The following is an 18,845-nucleotide window of genomic DNA, read 5'->3' on the forward strand; positions in this document are numbered from 1 at the left end:
GCCGGTTGTGGATTTTGTTGCGTGTTGCGCAGTATGATGACGGCGGCAGCTGCAGTCTGGGCACCTTAGGGGCGGGAAGGCTGCGCTGGGCGCCCAGAATCCTTGCTCAGATCCCCGGGAGCACAGCGCCCTTTTCGTTTGAGCAGCCTGGGGCCCCGGGCGCTAGAAGGGAGGAGAAGGGCTCGGCCCTCCTGCGTCGGATTTGCTGGGGTCTTCCCAACGCTGGAGGTTGTGTAAGCCGAGACCAGTTCCTCCCGCAAAGAGACGCTCTCCTCAAGGTCAGAAGAGACCGTTCCAGCCACCTGCCCCACCCCTGCTTTCGCCCCTCTCTGGAACAGGGACACCGAGGAAGCAAAGAAGCCCAGCGTACCTACCTCGAGGCTGGTGATGAACTGCCTAGGTTCTGGACGATTCACCTTAACCGCGGGCACTCTAAAGCTGTCTCTGGAAACTGTTTCCTTCTAGACAAGGGCCCCCAAACCTGGCTCTTTATCCTGACCTCACCTTCAGCCTCGCTTCCTTAGCTCCTCCTTGCTTGCCAGCTCTCTGACTATGATCTTAAACTTGGCATAGCCTAAATCTAGCCCGGTCTTTTCCCCTATCTCCCAGATTTGCGACTTCAGCATTTCGACTCCCTTATTACCTCATCCCTCCAGTCCTTTAAGTCCATCATCCCTTCTCAGCCACATCTTTTCATCCCTAACACAGCAAAGAGTAGAAAGTGCCCCAGCAGACCCACCTGTGCGATAGGCCTTGACCCACTGCTGACACCCCCACTGGGCAATTCAGCTGTCTCCCTCCTTCATGGACTCAGCAACCAAAGGTTAACAATAAGGGCAGATTCAGGGCCAGCTCTACTCCTGGTGAGGCAACTCCTGTCAGATGAGTGTCATCGGAAGTCTGGAGGACTGTCAATGCCTGTATGAGTTATTTTCGTTAATGTTAAAGACTTCTAATAATCTGGATGATTTTTTTTTTTTAGATCCCAGAATTTGTCCTCTGCGGGGAGGGGGAAAAATCCCATTGCTCAATGACTTTACCATAGCGGGAGTATTGCATAGGCCAGAAGCCCTCACTGTGTCCTAAGGCAGGTCCTGAAGTTTCCCATTCTACCATGTGATCCCTTTCTACCATGTGATTTGCGAGGCTCCTTGGAGTTGGCCTGAGAAGTAGTGGGTTACATCAGGAAGTGGTTGCCTTCCCTCTATGTCATTTGTCTTCCTAATTCATGAAGTCATGGTGAATCTTCAGGGAGGTGGAGGGGCAGAAGAGGTTCCCGTCAGCAAAGCCGACCTCCTGACTGTTGACAGCTTCAGCTACGGGGTTATTAAGCATGGAGTATTGGAAATGAGTATTCACTTTAGATAGACCTCACTCTAAATCTGAAGGTCTTGGGGAATTCCCTGGCTGTCCAGTGATTAGGACTCTGTGCTTTCACTGCCGAAGGCCCGGCTTCAGTCCCTGGTCAGGGAACTAAGATCCCACAAGCCAATAAATAAATAGTAAATAGTTAGATAAATAAATCTGAAGGTCTTGGAGCCCAAGAGCTTGGCAGGGTCGGGGGGAGGGGAGGAAGGAGATGTGTGAATACCTAAAATTGTAGGCAGAAGTTTGTGTATGTGTGATCTTTAGTTAGGATCCTTGGTTGCAAGTAACAGAAATCCTCTTAGGCAACAACAAAACAAAAAAGAAATGTATCGATTGCTTCACTTAACTGGTGACCCAACGTAAACAGGTTCTTAGTTTCTCTGAGCAGAAAGGAAGGGGACTGCATTATTCATTCATTAAGTAGCCTATGCCAGAATTAAAATGTAAATTTTTTTTAATTATTATTTTTTTAATTTTTGGCTGGGGTTGGGTCTTCGTTGCTGCGTGCAGTCTTTCTCTAGTTGCGGCGAACGGGGGCTACTCCAGTGTAGTGCGTGGGTTTCTCATTGCGATGGCTTTTCTTTGTTGTGGAGCATGGGCTCTAGGTGCGTTGGCTTCAGCAGTTGTGGCACATGGGCCCAGTAGTTGTGGCTAGCGGGCTCTAGAGCACAGCTCAGTAGTTGTGGCGCACGGGCTTAGTTGCTCCACAGCATGTGGGATCTTCCCGGACCAGGGCTCGAACCCATGTCCCCTGCATTGGAAGGCGGATTCTTAACCACTGTGCCACCAGGGAAGTCCCTAAAATGTAAATTTTTATTTCCTTTAGCAAGGAATATGACAGAAAATCTCTTTGGAATTGCACTTCCCTCATTGTGGAGGAAACCAAGTTAAGCAAAGAAGGACAATTCTTGCCCTCAAAGGAGATTGTCAGGTCCTATCAATTCTGCCTCTGAAATAGTTCTTGAATCAGTCCCCTCCTCACCAGTCCAATGCTACTGTCATGAATCCAGCCCTGTTCTGTTCTTACCTGGACCAGGGCAGCAGCTGTCTCACTGTTGTTCTCCCTGCCATCTTCCACCCCACTCAGTCTGCCCACAAACCTTAAGCAACATGCTTAGGGTCCAGGACCCTGACAATCAGAACTCCAAATGAAAGCTGTGAAAGTGATATAATCTGAGGCAGCAAGGAAGTTATATCTATTGACAGTTTCTTGTTTCACCCTTCCAAACAACTTTCTGTGCACATGCAAATTACACACAAAAATGTATCAAGTCTTAATTTTTACTTTTTAACAATATTTTTTATTATGGAAAATTTCAAACTTGCACAAAAATGTCAAACTTACCAAAAAAAAAAAAAGCAGTATAATGAGCCCCTATATAACCACTGACCAGCTTTAACGATTATCAACATTTATATGTTTCAAAAGCACTGTCCTGCCCTTTTTGCTTGTTTATAAATTATGAACTATTTCAAAATTACAGAAAATCATAAATGCTCAAGTTCCCACCATTCCAATTTAACATATGTTAAAGTGTTAACATGTGTCCATATTTTTTCAAATCCTTCCCTACACACACATCATGGGTCCTGGGATCTTTATGTCATCATACACACAAAATCTTCATACTACTGTAATAGCAAATTCCTAGTAGTTTAGTTGTTTTTTGGTTTTTAAAAAATCTTGAGTTTACATCCTGTCCCTAGGGTTTTTTTTACACAACTTTATTGAGGTAGAATTTGTCCCCAGTTTTTTTTTGTTTGTTGGTTTTTTTTTTTTTTTTTGGCTGCACCACATGGCATGTGGGATTTTAGTTCCCAGACCAGGCATCGAACCCGCGCCCTCTGCATTGGAAGTGCTGAGTCTTAACTACTGGACTGCCAGGGAAGTCCCAGTTTTGTTTTCTTTTTTAACAGTGTCAAGAATTAAAATTTAAATTCCCTGTATTTAATTTCCTAGTGCTCACTGTGGAAAACTGGATCAATAATTCTTGTACAACCCAATAAGTTACTTTAAAATTGCAAGTCTGAGTACAAAAGTATATTACAATTTATTTTTTTTTGAAGATTTGGTCTCTACTTTTAGTGAGATCAGATGTCACAGATATAGGCAAAGCTCTGCTGTTAATGCCATCCAACTTCTTCCCTCCCCAAAGGTAACTGCTATTCTGAAGTTGGTATGTGTCATTCCCAAGCATCTTTTTTACTTTTTCTGCATATGTGTGCTTCCATAAACACTGTGGTATTATTTAGTGCTTTTAAAACATACATAAATGTCACGCTGCACATAATCATTTGCAATAATTTCCACTTAACTTTTTTTTTTTTTTTTTTTTTTTTTTTTTTTTTCGCGGTATGCGGGCCTCTCACTGTTGCGGAGCACAGGCTCCGGACGCGCAGGCTCAGCCGCTCCGCGGCATGTGGGATCTTCCCAGACCGGGGCACGAACCCGTGTCCCCAGCATCGGCAGGCAGACTCTCAACCACTGTGCCACCAGGGAAGCCCCCCACTTAACTTTTTTTACTCACCCAGAATTCATTTTAAAGTTAAAAATTAGGGCCTCTCATTTGCAGCAACACGGATGCAACTAGAGATTATCATACTAAGTGAAGTAAGTCAGAAAGAGAAAGCCAAATACCATATATCTCTTATATGTGGAATCTAATATATGACAAGTGAGCCTATCTATGAAACAGAAACAGACTCACAGACATATAGAACAGACTTGTGGTTGTCAAGGGGGAGGAGTTGGGGGAGGGATGGAGTGGGAGGTTAGGGTTAGCAGATGTAAGCTATTATTGATATATATGGAATAGATAAACAAGCTCCTACCTTCTGTGTTCCTATAGCACAGAGAACTATATTCAGTATCCTATGATAAACCATAATGGAAAAGAATATTAAAAAAAAAAAAAAAAGTAGGGAATTCCCTGGCAGCCCAGTTGTTAGGACTGTGCTTTTACTGCCAAGGGCACAGGTTCAATCCCTGGCTGGAGAACTAAGATCCTGCAAGTTGCGCAGCAAGGCCAAAAAAAAAGAAAGGATATATATGTATAGCTGAATCACGTTGCTATACAGCTAATTCATTCATTCATTCATTGCTGTACAGCATATTGAGAAAAAAATTAGGGCCTCTAAATTAAGTGTGCGGCCTGGGCGGGACCGAGTGGTGGGCGGAGCCTAGAATGGGAAACGGGAGGGGCCACATGGGCGTTAGGCAGGGTCTGAGCGATCCCGGGCCTCAGGCTGGACGCGCTGGCTGGTTCCATCTGGAAGCCGTTGTCATGGTGGCCCCGGTGGTGTACTTGGTGGCGGCGGCTCTGCTTGTTGGCCTTATCCTCTTCCTGACTCGCAGCCGGAGCCGGATGGTAGCAGGTAGGAGATGTCGCCACGCCATGGCCGGTGAGGCCGCGCGTTCTCTGACTCCGGAGCCTCTGTAGGCCGTCGAGCCGCGATTCCTGCGCGTGCGCCGGCTTGCCTGGCGAGATAGCCGCGCCTTTCGCGGCAGGCAGGCTGCGCGCATGCGCATACGTGCGCGAAGGGGGATCAGCGGGGAGCCGCAGAGCAGGATTGCGGCTCGGGGACAGAGTAGCAGGGTACCTACGCCTTTCTCCTGGCCCCAAAAGAGAGCCTTTCCTCATCTCTCCCCTCGCCCCTTGGCACTGCAGAAGGGCTAGGCCCTGACGGGCACTCACATCCGTCATCCGGGCAGCCCTTCTCTGCGCCAGTTGGGGGATCCACAGGGGTTTCCCATCCCTCCCAGGCTGGCTCCAGAGCAGCTGACGAGGAGGGGGAACCTAAGTTTTCTACCTACCCACGAGCTGAACAGAGCATGAGGAAGAGAGCTCCAGGAAGCTCTCTCCTTCACTCTCAAGAATACCCATGTGGCCATGCACCTTCCTCCTTGTTTTGCACCACGCCCGGAAGTCCATGTCATCCTCCAGGGCACAGAACAGATACACCTGTCATCCTCCATCCTGTCCCCCTCCCCATCATTTCTTATCAGCATATGGGTTTGTGTATATGTCTCTCCCCCTCCTTGGACCCACAAGCTACTTAAGAGCATGTGTGGGGGCGGGGGCGGGCACAGAGAAGCTGAGGTAAGGCAAATAGCCAACAAATCTTCCTGAGAGGAGAGACTCAGCCCTCGGGTGTGCTCTCTGATTGGGGTGCCAGATAAAACCATGGCAGGTGGTGTTAGGCAACAGATAAATGCAGTCCTGCCGTGGGCATTCAGATGAGGTCTGGAGAGGTCAAGGTGGGCTTCCTAGAGGAGGTAGAGCTTCAGCTCCATCTTGCAGGGTGGTAGTTTCCTGACAGGTCACCTGGAAAAGTGGGTCCTTGGGAGGAAAGAGATAAGCAGCACAGGTGGGAGGGATGGGGTGATCTTGCTGCATAGGACCAAGGTCTGGGTTTAGGTTATGAAGGCCTCCACAGTCAGACTGAGAAATTGGAACTTTGTGCTGTGGGCAGCGGGAGCCTGGAGGAAGTTGAGCAGAGGAGGGTGAGGCTTCCAGGACGCTGTTCCCCCTGCCATGAGGTGGTTTGGGCTGCCAGACAGAATCATGGTTCTTCTCTTCCCTACAGCTGTCCAAGAGCCTTTGCACAATGAGGAGGAGGCAGTAGTAGCAGGCCGAGTGGCCCAGCCTCAGCCCCTGGAGCCCGAGGAGCAGAGAACTGGGGGCAGGCCCCGGCGCCGCAGGGACCTGGACAGCCGCCTGCAGGCCCAGCGTCGAGCCCAGCGGGTGGCCTGGGCAGAAGTAGTTGAGAATGATGGGGAGGCCGTCATCCCAGGTGAGAGGGGCCCAGCCTGGTGGAGAAAGGGCCTGGGTTAGAGGGTGAGGGGACCCTCAAAGCTGGGCAGAAGAGTGGGGTGTGAAGCCATAGTGTGGGAGGGATATCGGGAGCCATAGGGTATAGTTAGGGGAGACTTAGGATCCAACCTTTGCTCCCGGGGACTAGCAGCTCTGGACCCTGATCCCTATTCCATTGAGCCAACCCCATCTTCCTTCATTTTGGCTCTCAGTGTCCAAACAGGAGGGCAGGAGTCTTTTATTTATTTATTTATTTATTTATTTATTTATTTATTTATTTATTTATTTATTTTTGTCTGCACTGGGTCTTCATTGCTGCGTGCGGGCTTTCTGTAGTTGCGGCGAGCGGGGGCTACTCTTCGTTGTGGTGCTCGGGCTCATTGCGGTGGCTTCTCTTGTTGCAGAACAAGGGCTCTAGGCACATGGGATTCAGTAGTGGCGGCACGTGGGCTCAGTAGTTGTGACTCATGGGCTCTAGAGTGCAGGCTCAGTAGTTGTGGCACACGGGCGTAGTTGCTCCGGATGTGTGGGATCTTCCCAGACCAGGGATCTAACCCGTGTCCCCTGCATCGGCAGGCGGACTCTCAACCACTGCACCACCAGGGAAGCCCAGTCCACTCCTTCTATTCCAGCACTCTCCTTGTGTGGGTACACTCATTTCCTGAGGGCTTAACCCTTGGGTTAGAGTGCTTTCTTAATGGCTATGTAGATCTAAAGTTATCATCCGTTTTCTTGCCCCATGGTTCCCTCCCTTCTCCCCCACACCTAACACACCCCCCACCAGATGAATATCTGCGTGGCAGAGGCCTCTAGAGGGCAGAGCTGGGCTAGTGGTATTTGTAAGTGAGTGGAAGGAGACCCCCCATAAGGAGAGGTACAAGGGGTAGGGTGGATCCATCATCATCAGTCCTCCATGGCCAGGACCTAAGGTGGATCCATCATCATCAGTCCTCCGTGGCCAGGACCTGAAGTGTCTTTCTCTGACCATACTCAGCCCAAGAGGAAGAAGACATCGAGAAACCAGTGGAAACTCACCTGTTAGGGAAAATTGGAGCTAAGAAACTGCGGAAGCTGGAGGAGAAACAAGCACGAAAAGCCCAGCGTGAGGCAAGCAGGAGGGATGGGGTGCAGCTCTGAGAAGTGGGAAAGAGTCTTCTAAATGGCAGACCCTCCCCTCGAGGCTCTTTGCATGCTGGGCTGGTATTTGATGCTTGCCTGTCTCTGTCTCCTGCAACGTTGGTCTGTGGCCAGGCCTTGCCTGGCCTGGCCTGTTTGGGAGGTGGGCAAACTCTAGCTGGGGGTGGAGATGTGCCCCCCATGACGGCCTTTCTCCAGGCAGAGGAGGCTGAGCGTGAGGAGAGGAAACGCCTTGAGTCGCAGCGTGAGGCAGAGTGGAAAAAGGAGGAGGAGCGGCTTCGCTTGGAGGAGGAACAGAAGGTGAGCCAGGCCCCCGATGCTGACTTCTGACAGCTGCCCAGGCAGCCTTGATACCCATGCTGCTTCCCAACACCTCCAGCCTAGAAGAGGGGCCTTGAGCCAGGTGCAAGCCCTGGTTTATTTGGTCCCTGAGTTCTAGGCACAGCCTCTGTAAAGCTGCTGCTAAAAAGTGAGCCTGAGACTGAAATTTGTGCATGTGATTTATTGGACACACCTAAAGCATTTGAAGAACATTGAGGCAGAGTGGCTAAAGCAGGGTAAGGAAGAAGGAAAGGGGTCAGAGAGGTAAGGTGGCAGAGGGGGGGTTCTGGATCCTAAGGGTCTTGAGGCTGTTAAAGGGCATTGTAAGAGATGGTGGATTGTATCTGTACCAGGTTCTGTTTGGGGCCTGGCATAGAGAAGATGCTTAGGGAATGGAGGCCACTGCAGTAAGGGTGGTGAATCAACCTTTGTTTGCCAGGTGCTTCCTTCCTTCTGAGAATCAGGTGCTGAAGAAAGGCAACATCACAAAGATGTGGGGTATATAGGGTGAGAGCCAGGGCTGCCCAGCTGGGAAGACCCCATAGCGTGGTGCCTTTGGCCTCTACTGGCCCTATTGTCCAGGGACACTGGATGGCAGGAAGCCTGGCTATGGGTGCTATAGCAGATGGGCTGGAACACAGCAGAGGGGAGGCATTAGTTGAGAGAGTTTTTTACCTTTCTGAATATTGAACTTAATAATGCACCTTAAATATTCTGGGACTCTTCTCCCCTGCACCCCAGATTTCCTTATTAACATCATACCTTACTGTGGTATATTTCTCACAACTAATATTAATACATTATTATTAAGTGAATTTGACACATTATTGGGATTTCATTAGCTTTTCCCAAATATCCTTTTTCTTTCCCAGGGTTCCATCCAGGATACCACATTACACTTAGTTGTCATATCTCCTTAGGTTCCTCTGGCTTGTGACAGTTTCTCAGACTTTCTTTGCTTTTGATGATCTTGACAGTTTTGTGACCTGTTGGGCAAGTATTCTGTAAAATGTCTCTCTATTTGCGTTTGGCTTATGTTATTGTCACGGTTAGACTGGAGGTTATAGATTTCTGGGAGGAAGACCGGAGGTGAAGTGTCATCCTCACCACAACATAGCAAGGGTACATGTTATCAACTTGACTTATCACTAGTATGTTAACCTTGATCATCTGGCTAAGGTTATATTTGCCAGATTTCTCCATTTCCCATGCTTCTTTGGAAACAAGTCACTGCACAGCCCACACTTAAGGGGTAGGGAGCTATGCTCCACCTTCTTAAGAGGAGAGTATTTACATAAAGTATTTGGAATTCTTTTGTACAGATTTATCTTTTCTTCTTTATTTATTCAATTGTTTTATTTTTTTAAAGCAATTAAAATTTTTTTTTCTTTTTTTAATTAATTTATTTTTTGGCTGCATTGGGTCTTCATTGCAGTGCACAGGCTTCTCATTGCGGTGGCTTCTCTTGTTGTGGAGCACAGGCCCTAGAGTGCACAGGCTTCAGTAGTTGCGGCACATGGGCTCAGTAGTTGTGGCTGTGGGCTGTAGAACACAGGCTCGGTAGTTGTGGCGCATGGGCTTAGTTGCTCCACGGCATGTGGCATCTTCCCGGACCAGGGCTCAAACCCATGTCCCCTGCATTGGCAGGCGGATTCTTAACCACTATGCCACCAGGGAAGTCCCCAATTGTTTATTTGTATCCACATGGACTTATGGATATTTATTTGAACTTTGTATTATAATCCAAACGCTATCAGGTTTTTTTTTCCCGCCATGCCACGTGGCTTGTGGGATCTTAGTGCCCCAACCAGGGATTGAACCTGGGCCCTCAGCAGTGAAAGTGCGAAGTCCTAACCACTGGGCCGCCAGGGAAGTCCCATCCAGTGCTATCTTATTTACTTTTTTGCTTAGATTGTTCCAGCTTTGGCCACTGGGAGCTCTTTTAGTTGGCTCCTGTGTACCTTTGACATACCCTTATTGTTTAGTTTTTTTAAAGTACTTTCTTACTTTTGACACTGCAAAGTGCTCCAGGCTCATCTTGTATATTCCGTGTCCCAGCTTTAGCTTCATGTTTAAAATAGATCGTTCTGAGAATTCTGGAAAATGGGTTGATTTGGGGCAAGACTGTTGCAGTACGTTGTGCTGGTGATAGAATGACATGGGTGGATCAAGTTTTCCAGAAGTTAAAGAAAGAAGTGGTAAATGGGGCCTCATTTCTGACCAGGGCATCTGGCCAGATGGTTGTGTGATTCACTGAGCCAGGGGCCCAGGAGGAGTACCAGATGTGTGGGGAGTAGATCACAGGGTCTTTCTGGGGCATAATCAATTTGAGGTGCCTGTGAGACAGCCCAGTAGGTGTGCCACTTGGGCAGTCGTGCGTTTGCAAGGAGAGATTTGGGTGGGGATACAACTGTGGCAGCCACTGGCAAGGACATCATATTGATGCTGTGGGCATGGTGAGGTGGCCCAGAGAGTGAAGGAGAAAGAACGGACAGGGCTGAGTGATGGAGGAGGCGGGAAGAATGGCCCAAGGAACAGGAGGAAATCCAGGAGAGGGTAGGGTCTGGATGCCAAGGGAGGGAAGAAAGGATGGTTGCCTCTGCCCCAGGCCACTGAGAAGACAGGGGTATGAGGCCTGATGGTTGTCCTTTGGCTTTTGTGGTTGGAGGACATGGGTGAGACCATAGCAGGACTTGTTTTGGTAGAGCTGAGTATGCAGAAGCCAGATTGGAGTGGGCTGGAGGGATGGCTGATTGGTGGGAAAGGGAAACTGGGTGTTTGTTCACGAAGTTTGGACGTGACAGGACAGGAAGTGGGAGGGGAGGTGACTGGAGGATATTATGGGGGGGTTCGTGGCAGGATTTTCAGGGAAAGGGGAGCTGAGCAGCATTCATCTGGGAGGTGATGGAACTGATTGAGAAGAGGGATCCTGCTGTTCAGCTTAGGAGCCAGAGGGATCAAGGTCTTAAAGGAGCTCTGTCCCTGAGAAAGGGCTGGTCTGGATGCTCTGCTGCCCTGTGGGGGCAGCAGAGACCAGAACAGGATAGGGTGGGCACTCACCCCAAAATATCTGACTCTTGCCTCTTCTGTGTCCACAGGAGGAGGAGGAGAGGAAAGCCCGGGAGGAGCAGGCCCAGCGGGAGCATGAAGAGTATCTGAAACTGAAGGAGGCCTTCGTGGTGGAGGAAGAGGGTGTGGGCGAGACCATGACTGAGGAGCAGGTGGGCCCACTGCCCCTAGGAAACCCCTCCCTGTGCCCAAAAAGACGAGCCACCCTGTCCCAGACACCCCGCTGCTCCTCACCTGCCTCCCCAGTCAGACAGTGAGAAGCGGGTGGGCATCAGGATCAGCAGGCTCTAGCGGCTGAGACCTTGTCTTTGGGAGAAGTGGTGCCTCGATCCCCACACCACAGGAGGCTCTACTGCTTACGCAGGTGGTTGGACAGGCACACAGGCAGGACAGGCAGGTGGCACTCAGATGGGCAGGTGTGTAGGCATAGACCCTGTGGCCCCTGCCAGGGGGATACTCACCTTGATTTCTCTGCTCCTCTAGTCCCACAGCTTCCTGGCCGAGTTCATCAACTACATTAAGGTAAGAAGCCACAGAGCAGAACCTGGGTGTCAGCTGCCTGCTTCTTGTGTGCATGTTGGATGCATCTTCAGGGCCTGGAGGGAGTAGGCCTGAGCGGGGGCTGCAGGCGTTTCACTCAAGCTCGTGCAGGAGTGGGCAGGTGGAAAAAGAGAGGCTGAGCTGCTGGGCTCCTGGCCAGGAGAGTCCCTTCTCCTCTGACCCCAAAGGTGGAGAAGGACCTGGTCTGTGTGGGAGGTGCGAGTCTATGATCGCTTCCTCACGCTTAGGGTTTGACAGTTTCCCTGCTCTTTAGACCCCATGCTCAGTGAGTCACTGTGTTTTCCAGTTTCTTCATGCGTGTTTTCTGCCAGTTCTGTCATACTGAGGCTCTACTGAGGTGAAACAAGCATCCCCTGCCATGTGTTCCCAGCCAGTAACTTGAGTCTTCCGGGGGATATAGGATGATGTTTCCTTTGGAACCTGGGACAGGGCAGCAGGTGTGCCCCCTTCTGTCTACAGCTGTAGCGCAGGCCTCCCGGATACTGCTCCGGGTTGCGTTGCATAAGCACGTCCTGCTCTGCTTTGCTGCTAAGCAACTTCTCCTCTCCCACAAAGGATGCGATGAGGGGAGAGGTTTTCAAGTGCAGCTCAGGGGTGCAGAGGCGGCTGAGGGAAGGAATGCAGAGGGAGCAGAGGCGGTGGTGGGAGTGGTAACCAGGGGTGCCAAGGAGCCAGGGCTTGCTAATCCTCCCCCACCTCTCCCAGAAGAGAGCAGGGTTTAGACACCTCCCAGCCGGCGAGGGGCTAGGCTCACAGCTGGGGGCCAAGGCTCCCGAGAGGGAGAAGGTTCCCTCAGACTGCCGCCATTCCCCTCTCATGGAGCCCATTCTCCACCCTGGCACACTTGATTGAGGGCTGCAACCCTGGGAAGGGTATCTCACACTTTCCTGCTGCTGTTTGGAGCTCACTGTCCCCACCTACCCAGTGGGCAGCAATGTAGTCTGAGTCTCTCCTCCAGGAAGCCCTCCTTCATCAGCTTCAGGTCCCCCTCTCCAAGGCGGAGGCCTGAGAAAAGGTACCCAGGGCAGTGCCAGCCCTCGCTCTCAGCACCTCTCTGGAGGGGCCATTTTCTGGGGGTTCTCCAAACTGTTTTGGAGTTTAGAAGTCTCTCCAGCCTGTGCTAGCTGATTCTCCCAGAGCTGCTGTCTGCAGGGAGAAGGAGAACTTCCAAAATTCAGCCTGCCCGCCTTCCTCTTGGCTCCAAGGGGATGGGCCCTTTCGTCTTAGGGTTTCAGAACTGGAGGGACATTTCTGTGAGCAGCAGTTATGTGCACAGGCATAGCTTGCTCTTGTTACTCCACTCTTCTTTCTGATTGAGGCTGGGTTGGTTGGTTTGTTTTTCCAAACATACTTTTGGCCCCAGCAGCCCCTCAGGCCAGGTTTTCAGGGACCACCTGGGGTGACTCCATATTCTCACTCTGAGCTGTCGCTCGGAGCCCAACACCCACTCTCTGCTTTGTAGGTAGAGGCCGGCTGGCCAGGTCACCTTGTGCTTGCCCACACTCTGGCCCAACTGCCACTCACTTGCCTCCCTGCTTACATATTCGGTTTGGCATTTCAAACAGTCACATGCCATCTGCAGCTGGGGCGGTATCACCATGTCACTCCTACCCCAGCTCATTTGCTATGGAAGATTCACAGAAAGGCAAAAGACCACCTTCTCTCAAGTCATATGCTGTCTGTTTGCGGGGGAGGCGGCAGCAGGTGCATGCGTAGGATCCAGCAGTGGACCCTCAGCTGCATCCCTGGGAACTAACCTTTCTCCTGAGGATGTGAGGGAGGCACGTGGCACATGGCTGTGTGTGGAAAGCACTGAGCAGTGTTATCAACAGTTATGTTAAGGGGGGGCTCATACGGTGTGAAGAGGATGGGTAAAAAGAAGTATGGGCGTGTCAGGGTTGTGGTACTCTCCAGGCCAGGGGGGCATTGAGCAAAGGCGAGGCAAGAATGAGCTTCTACCGAGGCCCTGGCTTATTGGGTCCTTTTATCTGCTCTGTTCTTCTCCACGTTCTTACACTCCTCCTGGCGGGGCTGTGAGCTATGTCTTTTTCAACATTGCTTCCCCAGCACCTTCTCAGTACCTTGTCCTGGCAGGTTCTCAGCAAATACAAGTTCTAGAAAAAGTTTTTTTAAATAGCTTTTGGTGACTGTCACCCCTCCCCTTCATCTCTATGGTGCTTCCCCTTCCAACCTGCCCAAGATGTTAGAAAGATACGTCTGATTGCAGAGGAGAAGGTGGCAGCTGTGCTTGGTTCTCCACTTGTGAGTCTTTCTCAGGGTGGTCTTCAGTCCAGGAGCCTGGGGGGCAGGTGGTAGTTTTGGGCAGATCTCTGCCCACAAGCAAGGGAATGAGAGAGGTTATGAATGTGTGTGTCTCTCCATATGGGTAGTTGGGAGAGTGCGTGAGTAATGTGTGAAGGGAGCAAGGCTCTCCCATAGGAATCTGCACAGTGTTTATCCAGCCACCCAGAGCAGATCGGATCAGAATGCCAACTTCAGAGGGTTCCAGTGCTGAGAAGGACTTGCCCAAGCTCAGCCTCACTCCCTTTCCTCCTTTTGTTTGTAGCAGTCCAAGGTCGTGCTCTTGGAAGACCTGGCTTCCCAGGTGGGCCTGCGGACTCAGGTAAGCCCTACAAGGTAGCCTGTTACATGGAGTGTGGCCGTGGGGTCTGTGTGGCTGTAAGAGAGGGCCTGCCCTAAAGATGGAAAGTCTTGATGCCCCTTCCACCCTGCCCGCAACCAAGAATGAGTAGAGTGTAGTAATCTCTTGGCACCCCAGGAATCCTGCCTTTCTAACTAGTTGGAAAACAGGCAGGGAGAAAAAAGAAAAATGTCTAAACCCCATCACTCTTAGCAGCCCAAATCCAGTTACCTTGACAGCTGTCTTACAACAGTCTATACCAGCCTTCTTGGCCAAATGTCACCAACGGTTCTCCCCTGGTTGGAAGAGAGACTCTCTCAGGGGTCCTGCAGGGTCCCAGGACCAGAGCCCTTTCGCTCTGGGTCCCTCCAAAGGAGAAACATGGAGTCACATTGCAGGGTGGCCATGAGAAGGAGAGGAGGAGATTTGGCTGTGGTGGGAGGGAGGTTGTGAGTGCCTTTTCTGGGGATGGCAGCACCCATCTCTGCTCTGAGAACTGTTCTCCTCATAGGACACCATAAACCGCATCCAGGACCTGCTGACTGAGGGAACTCTTACAGGTGAGAGGATAAGAATCAGTCATTACGGGCCCTGGCCTTGGGGAGTATCTAGCCATGTGGGGCTGCAGGGACTTATTGCAGAGGTAGGATGACCACCCCGGGTTGGGGGAGCAGTGTACTGAGGAGGGGGATGCAGTTACAAGGAGGACATGCTAAGGCCTGGGGATGGCTTTGAGTGACGAGGGCAGGCAAGGAAGCCTGATTTGACTCACCTAGTCAAGATTGGATACAGCCAGGAAAGGCCAAGTAGACAGGCAGGAGGGATGGGTGGGTAGGCATCCTCAGGTCAGGTGGGGAGGGCTGAGCCCCACAACCTGCATGTCCCCACAGGTGTGATTGACGACCGGGGCAAGTTCATCTACATAACCCCGGAGGAACTGGCTGCCATGGCTAACTTCATCCGACAGCGGGGCCGGGTATCCATCACCGAGCTTGCCCAGGCCAGCAACTCCCTCATCGCCTGGGGCCGGGAGCCCCCTGCCCAGGTCCCAGCCTGACCTAGCCCTTCCCTCTTGGACTCAGAGCTGGCATGGTCTAGCTGGCTATACATCTTTATCCCTCCCTTCCGTCCTGGGGCAGTGATGGAGTGTGGCCAGGCAGTTATAGATTAAAGGTCTATGAGCACTGGTGAGCTTGGTGTGGCTTGGTGTGGCAGAAGGGGTGCTAGGTGAGCAGGTGAAAATCTCAGCCTCAGAATATATCTTGGGAGTGGGGGTGGGGTCCTTTGGAGGCAGATACAAGTTCTGTTCTTATCAAGCATGCATTCATCCATTCATTCAATAAAAAGCGTTTACTCTGTTCCTTTGTGTCCTGCAAGCCCAGCCCCCAAGGCCTGGATGAGGTCTTACTCCTCCTCCCCTACTTTACCAGAGCGAAAGTGGGAATCCTCTTGGGCCACATCTCCCTGAACTGAGGAAGGAGTTCTCACCATGAGAGCCCTTAGGAAGAAGAGTTAATGAGAAGTGCCAAGGATAGAGTCCTAGGGAACATCAGCCTTAAGAGGGACGGAAGGGAGGTCAGGGAGGAGAGAGGCTGGGCCAGCTGCTTGTGGGACAGAGAGAAGAAAGGGGAAGACCTGTGTGAGCTGGATAGAATTGTGCAGTGGAGGGACATTGCTTCATATAGTACCTCACATGAATTCAGCTCTACATCCTTGACAAAAAGTTTGAATGGTGTGGGTGATTCCACCCACTGGTGGATGTGAGGACCATATGCTCGAGAGTGGGTTGAGATGGGAGATGTGTGTCTCCTGTAGGGTCAGCACTCTGGTTCCTGTGAGCTGTTCATGGCATGAACTTCCTGCTGTGCTGAGGGTGAGGCATCTGTTTAAATGTGTATTTTTTATGCAAGATGGCCCCTAAACACAACCACCTACTTCCTCTAGTGCCTGGTGGAGGAGGGCAGCTTTCTGTTCTGGTCTAGGAGGAAACGGTCTGTGTAGATGGTCATGGGGAGACAGGACATCAGGCTCCCAGAACAGAGCCTTCCTGAGGGATTGTCAAGGGTGATTTTGACTCATTTGATGCCATAAGCATAGACTATAGAACCTAAATTCCAAATAAGGCATAACTCTGCTACTTCTATCAGCGATAGACACTTGAAGTCACCTGGAGCTGGGAAGGGCCACATGCATTGTTTGGAAGGCCATTTGGGAGCGCACAGCCTAGTAAGAAGGAAGAAATAGACATAGATAACCACAGTAAGAGATAGAAAGATAAAATTCCAAAGAGAAAAGAAGAGCTTACAGTTAGAGCAGTGGTTCTCAGCCCTGGTTGCTCGTTAGAATCACCTGGGGAGTTTACCGCAGTCTCGTGCCAGGCTGCACCCTGGACCAGTTCAATCAGAATCTCTGGGGTTGGGGTCCAGGGAACATAAGTAAGAGATTACAATGTGTAGCCGAGGTTGAGAGCCAGCGAAGGAAGTGAGGGTGGGGTGGAAAGGCAGGCTGTAAAGTTGCAAGTAATTAAAATCCCCAGTGGAAGGAGCTTCTCTGGAAGAGCAAGACAGTAGCTCCAGGTCTCTTCCATCCTTTCCCTCAACCATCCTCAGCCACTGCCATCCACGTAGCAAGATGACTATGGCGGCCCAAGCCACCACATTCTACCTTCAGGGCACTGCCCACAGGCCTGGAGTAAGAAAAGGGCACAACACTTCCTCACATCCCAGAAGGCTTCTAAGACTCTGGGATATGAGGACTTCCTGGCAGTCCAGGACTTAGAAGGCTTCTAAGTCCCAGGGGCTTAGTGTAGAGGGGGAAAACCTATAACCCTCTGTGCATTATTTAGTAATCAATCTACTAGTCTAATAAAAGTATCAAATGAATAGTTCTTCAGATAGCAAGCGATTAACATTTTTCTAAATATGTACAAACTGTTTTAACAACTAATAAATGAAAACTTTCAGGTTTAACCACTTAGACAAATTTTCAAGTGTTTAAGCATTAATTATTACTTAAATATTTCTAAGCATTTAAACTCCCCAAATTAGTACAGTTGACCCTTGAACAACACAGTGGGTCAGGAGCGCTGGCCCTCTGCACAGGCAAATATCTGCATATAAGTTATGGCTGGCTCTCTATATGGAAGTTCCTCCCTATCTGTGGTTCTGCACCTGCGGATTCAACCAGCCACAGATTGTGCTGTACTGTAGTATTTACTGCTGAAAAAAATCTGCGTGTAAGTGGATCCAAGCAGTTCAAACCCATGTTGCTCAAGGGTCAGCTGTATATGAAATTATTTTAAATACTTTTATACTGTAAAAAGTTGACCAGACACACATGGTATCATAGCGATTACATTACTGATCTGTACATGTAATGCTAAAACTGATTGTAAACATTTAAATACCATGGATTTCCATTTGCTTATTCACTAACTCCATTTTTATTTTTATTTTTTCCTGAGGGTACAGTTTTTACTTTTCCTGGAGCACCAGGGTGGTTATTTCAGGTGGCTGAGAATATAAATGACTGAAGGATGGTGATTCAGAACCAGGGACCTATCTGAGTCCTCAACCTGTTGTGTGGCTCCTTTTTCACAGATTTCCCCCTTGCATCAGGAACTCTAGACTGATGGCTTCAACCAATCAGATAAGTTTTGATTTTTGTAACCCCTAAATTACACAGTGCTTGTTGTGCTAGTTCCTCACAGCCTTATCCTCACAGCCCAGTCCAACAGGTCTATTTTGAAAGCACTTTGCTCCCAATAGAGTCCAGTGTGGTTCAGTTAGTTTCTATCACTACTTTTTTTTTTTTTTTGGCCGCACCGCACAGCATGCAGGATCTTAGTTCCCCGACCACGGATTGAACCCGTGTACCCCTGCAGTGGAAGCACAGATTCTTAACCGCTGGACTGCCAGGAAGTCCTACAACTTTTCTTTTTAAGGCACCTTCAAGGTATATTGACAAGCAGAGGTTGGAGAGCCATATAATAAACTTGTCTTATCAAAATGGTTGTTTACAAAATTGGTCAAGAGTTGGAAAATTATTAAATACTAAGTATGAGGCAGGATGCTAAGCACCCCAGGGAATCACAGTAAACAAAACATGTCCCCATCCACAAGTGGGGGCAGGGCAATGCTATTAATATAGCAGGGATACCACCCATCATTCAGCCAACAGGTGCACGGCCTATAATTACAAGGTGAGGCCTTTTGGGCTGAGGAGAAGCCAGGTGTGCAGAATGTAAAGGTTTGTGGTTCACTGAGGGGCATGGAGTGTTGGGTGGAGGAAAGGAAAAGGTGGGGGCAAAGGTGAGACAGGGTGGAAAGGGAGCTTGGGACCCAGCTGGGAAGGGTGGTAAATACTGAGCCCAGAGATTTGGGCTGTATTTAGTGAAGTGTCAGGGGGATGTTTAATTAGTGTTTTAAATCACTAACTCATTTCTTAAGCCTTCTTCGCAATCTTCATATCCCACAAATCTTTATTACTCTATCACCTCCTCCCTCCACACCCCCGTTGTACTGTTGGAGGGCACTGCAGCAAGCCTTCACAAGTGCATGCCCCAGACACCTCCAGTCCTAAGCCCTGGCCCCAAGATTGGAGACAACTATTCTACCAATGCTGTGTTTTTCAAAATTTTTTTGACAGTATCTCTTACTAAGAAATCCGTTTTACATCATGTGTGTGTGCATATATAGAGATAATGAACAGGCGAAAGTTTCACAGTAATCCTTTGCTTATCATGGTTTGATGCATGTTGATATTTGTTTCTCTATTCTTTTTTTTTTTGGCTGCCCCGAGCAGCCTGCGGGGTCTCAGTTCCCCAACCAGGGACCGAACCCGGGCCATGGCAGTGAAAGCGCAGAATCCCAACCACTAGACCACCAGGGAACTCCCTGTTTCTCTAACCCACTCAGAGATCTCGACCTACAGTT

At 49.8% G+C, this 18,845-nt stretch overlaps 1 protein-coding gene across 2 annotated transcripts; it reads left to right on the forward strand.

Moving 5' to 3' along the window:
- The first annotated feature begins 30 nt into the window (after positions 1 to 30).
- Positions 31 to 15,270, forward strand: DDRGK1 (DDRGK domain containing 1). Of its 2 annotated transcripts, none has more exons than XM_024742995.1 (9): positions 31 to 400; positions 5,956 to 6,162; positions 7,177 to 7,289; positions 7,518 to 7,619; positions 10,739 to 10,861; positions 11,193 to 11,231; positions 13,837 to 13,893; positions 14,423 to 14,471; positions 14,802 to 15,270. In XM_024742995.1, the coding sequence occupies exons 1-9, from the start codon at positions 388 to 390 to the stop codon at positions 14,966 to 14,968; spliced, it is 870 nt and encodes a 289-aa protein (XP_024598763.1). In that variant the 5' UTR covers positions 31 to 387; the 3' UTR covers positions 14,969 to 15,270. The 2 variants fall into 2 exon arrangements, with proteins under 2 accessions (XP_024598763.1, XP_024598762.1); XM_024742994.1 differs by lacking the exon at positions 31 to 400 and adding an exon at positions 4,551 to 4,743.
- Positions 15,271 to 18,845: the final 3,575 nt, after the last annotated feature.

This window comes from Neophocaena asiaeorientalis, unplaced genomic scaffold (assembly GCF_003031525.2).
Source record: "Neophocaena asiaeorientalis asiaeorientalis breed wild unplaced genomic scaffold, Neophocaena_asiaeorientalis_V1.1 scaffold82, whole genome shotgun sequence".
Lineage (NCBI taxonomy): Eukaryota > Metazoa > Chordata > Mammalia > Artiodactyla > Phocoenidae > Neophocaena > Neophocaena asiaeorientalis.

What these genes read in the sequence shown, in the direction of transcription:
- DDRGK1 (XM_024742994.1), top strand. Translation starts at nt 4,554, where the DNA reads ATGGGAAACGGGAGGGGCCACATGGGCGTTAGGCAGGGTCTGAGCGAT. An exon ending in AGGTGGGCCTGCGGACTCAG is followed by an intron (nt 13,894 to 14,422) that starts GTAAGCCCTACA and finishes TTCTCCTCATAG; the next exon opens with GACACCATAAACCGCATCCA. An exon ending in GACTGAGGGAACTCTTACAG is followed by an intron (nt 14,472 to 14,801) that starts GTGAGAGGATAA and finishes ATGTCCCCACAG; the next exon opens with GTGTGATTGACGACCGGGGC.